Here is a 7,318-nt window from a genome sequence, read left to right as displayed (position 1 = left end):
AAAATCCCACGAAAAAGAGAGAAGATGAACCCTTAAATGATTGCATGACCTAGGGAGTTAAACAGCTCATATCAACAATAGGTTAATCTGCACGAAAGGTAACAGTATGTTTCGGTTGGAAAAGGGCAAGATGGTAACATAATTGCACAAACCGTACAGATGAACACAAAGATAAAAAGGGTTCAGGAATTGTTGAATTTAGATATATAGGACCCTAGAAGAAGAATATAGGACTCGAGAGGAAGACTCGGAAGAGGAATATCAGAGCAAGAAAAGGGAAAAGGGCAGGTAGCTCAAAATCCGATAAATCGAATACCGCCTCGCTTCAGTTATGAGAGGGGGCTTCACCAAGTGCAGACAAGAAAGATACCGAACTGAGAACACCAAGTGAAAAGGACACAAGCTATTCCTACCAAGAAAGGTTATTCCTTCCAAAGTATAACAAACACTAATGGAATGATATGCAGAGATTTTCTTAACAGTGCATCAGATCTAGCAGACTCGCACATGTGGTTATATGCTTGTATATACAAACTTTGGTCCTATATCCTATTCTCAATTTCTAATGTTCATAGTGGCATGCTCAACATATTAATGTTCAGTTTTTCTCCTCCGGATTTCTCTCATGATATATAAGATGCTCCACTTCTGTTGGAGATAAAGCATATAATACTGAGAGAAAGGAAAAGCAAGTTACACAGTTCGCAATAAAAAAGATCATTGGAGGGCATCATCATTGAAGACTGTAGCAGCTTGCTGGAAGCCTTGAAACTTGTCAGGATGGCTAATGACAAGTCAATTAAGAAGTTAGTTCCAAAAGAGAATGCATCATTTAGAAATGATCTATATTTCAAGCTATCCAACATCCATTAACACCTTCGTATCCGTATAATCTTTCCAAGTGTCTATAAATTCAAAGAATGATGACAGCAGAGAGAGAAATGCCAGCTTGAAAAGACCACCTACTTCAAGAAAACATATTAGCGATGTGACTGACGACATCACCAACGAATGAGTTGAAGCATGACGAGCAGATGGTTCTCATGAGAAACGCTGGCTCTCGGCCATCACAGGCGTGGCAACAATGGCTAGGAAAAGGAAAAGGTGTAGAAACAACCCTATCCTTGTTGTGCGCAATACCAGACAACGCTAAGATAGTGTGTGTCGCCCGCCGTGCTACATTCGTGAAAGAGGATTGATCTGAAACATAAAGGATGAGAGGTTAGTTCCAGTTAAATAGTCATGCTTTAGCAAGATTGCATATATAGTCCAACACAGCTGTCTTTGCATTTAGTTCAGCATACAATGGCCAACAGCATAGCAGAAAAAAGGACTATAAAAAGGACAGGCAATTATTATTTAGGCTACTAATAGCCACAAACCTGAGACATTTCCAGTTTAGATAATTTATTTTGGGACCACAACTGCTACAATGGGATGATGCCCTAGCATAAACTGAATTAATTTTCTCTAACAACCATTTTAAATATGAAAATACAAGGCTACTCAATCTCTAGGTAATCTAATATGCTAAGGATAAAATCAAACTATTACACCCAAATGTTAACTTGTGGGTGCTCGAAAAATTGATACGATAAAACAGTTTGCTCAGACCGCTATACGTACCCAATGGGGACCGGGCACAAATGTGCTTGATGCTCTTCTTGACAATAGGAATCAGCTGGTCCTTGGCATTTGCAACTTCTCGGAAATTGCTTCCACCCTCATCAGTGCATTGATTAAGATTACTTGCAGACTGTACAAAATGTGAGCTACTCTGCTGGCTCTGCATAAAATCAGCCCTGGAACATGATGGGCTCACATCTGTAGAGGTGCAGGCGTTCCGTTGATTTTGTTCTGTTGCTGGTGCGCTTCTGTCTTGCTGAATGCTATTCTGCCAAGCATTAGTTGCAGTCCTAGGTCTAAATAGAAGAATACGAATGCGTCGGTTCAAGGCACGCCTTCTATCAAGAGTTGCATGCCTCCCAGTAGGAGTTGATACAGGTTCAGCTGAGAGATGTGACTCGGCTCGCTTATCTTCCTCAGGTGTTTCTATTGGAGAGAGATTTAGATCAAATCCTTGCAAAGAAGGCTGAACGTTTATTGGTGGTGGTCTCTGGAACACTCCACTTGATGTAGATCTGCCCAACGAACCAGAACTGCTATCGGCGGTGTTCATGTTACTATCTCCACGGTGAACCACCCTATCCTGTGTTTGTGCATGAGAAGGCCCTTCCACACTGGATCTACACCCACCACAGTACCAGTTGCCTTCTGGTACTTCTCTTCCCAGACCAACACAGAAAGTATGTGCAGAGGAATCACATATATCACATAGCAACATGAGATTGTCATCACCGCCTTGATTGCACTCTATACATACAACATTTTCGTATGGGTCCAACCATCGCCTCATTTCATCTTCAGTGGGCTGGTATACCTGTTCAAGGAAGAAACAGAACAAATGAGACAACCATGCAAACTGTCACGGTTTATTGTTAACATTACTTTTAAGCTAACCAGTGCACAAGTTTCAGTTAGCATCCTAACAATTAAGAGGTTTTATATATGTTGTCATGCGGAACATAATCCAAAATTCAAAAGGTTATAAAGTCCTCAACACCTACAGATTTACATCAACATCAAGGTTGTGAATACAACAAGAAAAGCTCTTACTTGCAGAAATATGAATTTACATCATCGAACCCTGAGTTTGAATGGCAAAGTGGATGTAATGGATATGTTATCCCTAAATTGGTAAATTTCCGTGTCATATCTGCTTAAAACTTTTAATCCACTAACCAACATTTTGGATGGTCACTAGAAACAACACAGCACACTTATTATAATAAGTAACAGCAAAATGTATGTTCCATTCCTACGGGGACAGGATTTTCATATATTTTAGTGGTAGTTCGAACATAAATGCATTTCATCTCAATGACTAACCAATTCGAATATTAAGTGGGCAAGCAATGCAGAATGGTTTTATACCCTGTGGATATGTAATTTTATAGTGACCAGGAGAGTAAACCATTACCTGATCGCGCTTTTCTACCCTAACAGGAGCATTCCTCAACCCCAATCCTAGATCTGCCACTGATGACTTGGTAATTGTGTTGAAACGCCGTTTACACAGTGGACACCTCGACTCCACCTTTGACCACTCAAGGATGCACGCGAAGCAGAAGTAGTGTGAGCAGCAATTAAGCACACCCTGTATTGTAGCTCTCTGCTCCTCTGAGAGGCAGATACCACATATCTGTTTCAAAGCCTCCTCTGGCTCTTTTCCCTTCTCGTCTACCCTCCTAGGAGCAATGGTCCTTCGTGCTGGGGGCGAAGGCAGCTGTGGCACGATCTCTTGGGGCCTAGGCACCCCCAAATCCTTAAGTTCCTCCTCCGATATGACATAATCAGAGTCTGAAGACGAGTCTGATTCAGAACCCCTCTTCCTCCTACCCTTCTTTCTCTTGATCCTCGCAGGCTCAGCAACTGGTGTTTCCTTCTCAGCATGATCCTCGTCAGATGTCACAAACTCAAATTCTGATGTGTCAGATTCGACTGATGGCCATGCTTCTCCCACAGCAACTGGCTCTGCAGTACCTTCCCTCGTCTTCCTCCCAACCTTGGCCTTCTTCCTTGGCCGGTAATTGACCTCTTCCTCCACGTCGTCCTTGACAACAAAATCATCATCATCCTCTTCCTCCTCATCGTCTTCATAGTCGTCAGCCACCCGCCGCTTGCTCCTACGCCGACGTGCTGACGTGCCATTCCTTGTCTTTCCCTTGGAACTACTCTTCCTCTTACGGTGTTGGCGCCCAGCCGCTGGCTTCCGCTTGGCCAAGTGGTTCCTAGGTCTAACATTTGTGGCACGAGTTGGGGCATAATCCCCCAAATCATCATCTTCTTCTTCAACATCTTCCTCCTCATCCTCCTCATCTTCGTCCACCTCCGGATCAAAGTCTTCATCCTCATCCTCGATCTCTTCCTCGTAATCATCATCATCCTCGTGCCTCTGCCGGCTAGAGCGTGTTGACTTCACCTTCCTGCCCTTGCCACGAGCCTCGGACAGGTTCCTCGGCTGTAGCGTCTCGGTCTCCAACTCCTCATCCTCTTCCTGATCCTCAACTTCGTCCACCGCCCCATTGAAATCTGCATCAAGCTCATCCTCCTCCTTCACATTCCTGCCACCGGACTGATACTTGACTGACTCTGGCGTCTCGATCTCCAGCTCTTCATCCTCTTCCTGATCCTCAACTTCCTCCTCAGCCACATTGAAATCTGCATCAAGCTCATCCTCCTCCTTCACATTCCTGCCACCAGAGCGATACTTAACTGACTCTGGAGTCTCGATCTCCAGCTCTTCATCCTCTTCCTGATCCTCAACTTCCTCCTCAGACACATTGAAATCTGCATCAAGCTCATCCTCCTTGACATTCCTGCCACCGGAGTGATACTTGACTGACTCTGGCGTCTCCATCTCCAGCTCGTCATCCTCTTCCTGATCCTCAACTTCCTCCTCAACCACATTGAAATCTGCATCAAGCTCATCCTCCTCCTTCACATTCCTGCCACCAGAGCGAAAGTTGGCTGACAGTGGGGTCTCGACCTCCAACTCCTCATTCTCTAGTTCTTCCTCCCCCCCTTTGAAATCTGCATCAGACTCATCCTCTTGCTCCTCACTCCTACCCCAGGAAGGGTCCATGGCTGGCTGTGTGGTCTCGACCTCCAACTCATTCTCCACTTCTTCCTCCTCCCCTTTGAAATCTGCATCAGACTCGATCTCTTGCTCCTCCCTTCTGCGCCGGAACCGAACCGTGGCTGGGCGTTTCGGCCATGGCGCCTCGACCTCCACCTCCTCGTTGCCCAATCCATCCTCCTCCCCATTGAACTCCTCGTCAGACTCGTCTTCCTGCTTCCCCGCCCTGCCCCGGGAGCGAGCCGTGGGCGCGCACCTCGGCGTCGGCGTCTCGATCTCGAAGCCCTCGTCCTCCCCATCCAACTCCGCGTCAGACTCTTCTTCCTGCTTCCTCGACCTGCCCCGGGAGCGAGCCGTCGGCGCACGCCTCGGCCGCGGCGTGTCGATCTCGAAATCCTCGTCCTCCTCCTCCTCGAAATCCGCATCGGAGTCGTCGTCGTCGTCGTCGTCGCGCGGCTTGGCCTTCCTGGCCCGTCGGCGAGGCTTGGGCCGCGGCGTCTCGATCTCCTCCAACTCCTCCTCGAAATCCGCATCGGATTCCTCCTGCTCCGACTCCTGCCTCCGCCTCCGCTTCCGGCCCCGGCCGCGAGCCCTGGCCGGCCGCCGCCTGGGCCGCGGCGCGTCGATCTCGAAGTCCTCCTCCTCCTCCTCCTCGGAATCGGCGTCGGAATCGTCGTCGTCGTCCGACTTGGCCTTCTTCCTGCCCCGCCCGCGGGGCCTGGGGGGAGGCCTGGGAGGGCGCCTCGGCCGGTGCCGCGGCTTGTCGATCTCGAAATCCTCGTCGTCCTCCTCCTCCTCCTCCGCGTCCCCGTCGAAGTCGGCGTCAGATTCGTCCTCGGCCTCCTCCTCGGAGGCGTCCTCGTCGGAGCACGCGGCCGCCGCGTACTCAACGTCATCCTCCTCCTCCACCTCCTCCTCCTCGTCCTCGTCCACGACGTACTCGTCGTCGTCGTCGCCGCCCATCTTCGCCCGCCGCAGGACCGCCCTCCCGCCGGCGACCATAGACGGGCAGATCCCTGCACGCACGCCACAAATCCAAGTCAGTTGAACCGTCAATCGAACCTCCGGACGCAACAGATCGAAATTCCGCGACGCGAATCGGCCGGATTTCACTCGAGAAGAGGGTGAAGAACAGTGAGAGAGAAGATAAAAGGGGTAAAAAGGAAGGAGGGGAGTTCCATTTCGGGGTGAGAGGGGGAGGGGGAAAACTTGCCTCGCCGCACGAGAATTGAGGAGACGCTCAGACGCGCACCCAACAGTGGGCGACAAAAGGCACCCAAATAGGCAGGCCGACCCTCGAGTTCGAGTTCGACTTCCTTCCTTCCTTCCTTCCTTCCTTCCTTCCTTCCTTCCTTCCTTCCTTCCTTCCTTCCCGACGGAGAAGATAATAATGGCAGTGGTGCTAAGGGGAATTCGAATCTCTGAGAATTGTATACGATTTGGTAGTGGTGGTGGTTTTGGATGGAATTGGGATGGAATTTGGAAAGGAAAGGGGAGAAGTGGGGGGTGGTGGACTGGGTTTGGTAGGGTAGGGCGCCGATGCGGAAGGGAAGCGAGGGGAGAGGAGAGGAGGAAACGGAGAAAACGAGAGGAAGGGGGCGGTGGGCCTGGCCGTTTTATCATCACGAGGAGGGAGGGGCGTGCGTGGTGGGGCCAAGCGGCCGCTAAGACTTGAAGTTTACTCCGGCGGTTACTGCTAAACCCGGGTGCGGGCGTACGTTTCGATTAGATAGCGGTTCGCTGTTTTCTCGAAGAAAAAAAAGGTGACGGTTAGCTCGAGTGATTCTTTTAATTTTTACTTGGGGCAGTAAAAGTAATAATCTGGTGCGCGAAGATCCACCCAAGACCAACACCAGCCGAATCCCACGAGATCCGTCGAAGACACACACCACCACCACTACACGCACTTCGACGACGTTAGACGCATCGCCGGGGAGGAGGCTAGGCGGGGAGAACCTTGTTCCATCTTTAAGGAGCAGTCACCGCCTCACATGCCTGAGCAGAACACGAACCCTAATCAATCTTAGAAAAACACCTATAAACGGAGCAGGAGCCCTCCCGCCAGCAAGGGTCAAGGTCCAACGCGTCTCCATGGCCCAAAGGCCATAGGCGGTGAGGCAGACTGGAGCGACAACACACGCAGGAAGCCCTTGTCGCCTAAGAGTCACCTTTCTTAGCGAAGAGGAATAATTTTCTCTTGAGAGCTCTTGTTACTAAAAATAAAAATTATGAGCTCACACATTTCCAATGACAGACAAAAAAGTACCCGAAAAGTAAACAAAGCAGAATATTTTTATCATTTTGACCATACCACATAACATAACTGACGACCAAACTTTTTTGGGGGCCAGACCAAAAAGATACATAGGGTTGGTGTATTTGGGTCTTTATTACGTGAAGAAAAAAACCCAGAAGTATTTGGGTCTTCATCTCCACTGCCCCGGCCAATTTCGATTACAGCCACCACCACCCCTCCACTTGGGGGGTCATCGTCGCCGAGCTTGCGTCACCGCCAGATCTCCTCTAATTTCGGTCATCCCACCATGCTTCAAACTGTCGTATTCACCCAGTCACGGGCCTCGAGCACCGCATCGCCGCCCCCGAACTAGCACGTCGTCT

The 7,318-nt window shown here is 49.3% G+C and overlaps 1 protein-coding gene across 1 annotated transcript; it reads right to left on the bottom strand.

The window, feature by feature from the left end:
- Positions 1–115: 115 nt before the first annotated feature.
- Positions 116–6,274, bottom strand: LOC123187393 (trichohyalin). The gene is made up of 4 exons (XM_044599248.1): positions 5,913–6,274; positions 3,041–5,715; positions 1,627–2,440; positions 116–1,200 (listed from the first exon to the last, which is right to left on the bottom strand). Exons 2-4 carry the CDS (start codon positions 5,699–5,701, stop codon positions 968–970), a joined length of 3,708 nt encoding a protein of 1,235 aa, XP_044455183.1. The 5' UTR covers positions 5,702–5,715; positions 5,913–6,274; the 3' UTR covers positions 116–967.
- Between the last annotated feature and the right edge of the window lie 1,044 nt (positions 6,275–7,318).

Source organism: Triticum aestivum, chromosome 2A, assembly GCF_018294505.1.
Source record: "Triticum aestivum cultivar Chinese Spring chromosome 2A, IWGSC CS RefSeq v2.1, whole genome shotgun sequence".
Lineage (NCBI taxonomy): Eukaryota > Viridiplantae > Streptophyta > Magnoliopsida > Poales > Poaceae > Triticum > Triticum aestivum.
The sequence above is the reverse complement of the archived record's forward strand: the minus strand, read 5'-3'. Positions and strand labels throughout refer to the sequence as shown.

What these genes read in the sequence shown, in the direction of transcription:
- LOC123187393 (XM_044599248.1), bottom strand. Translation starts at nt 5,701, where the DNA reads ATGGTCGCCGGCGGGAGGGCGGTCCTGCGGCGGGCGAAGATGGGCGGC. An exon ending in GGGTAGAAAAGCGCGATCAG is followed by an intron (nt 2,441 to 3,040) that starts GTAATGGTTTAC and finishes TTCCTTGAACAG; the next exon opens with GTATACCAGCCCACTGAAGA. An exon ending in TTGTGCCCGGTCCCCATTGG is followed by an intron (nt 1,201 to 1,626) that starts GTACGTATAGCG and finishes TTTATGTTTCAG; the next exon opens with ATCAATCCTCTTTCACGAAT.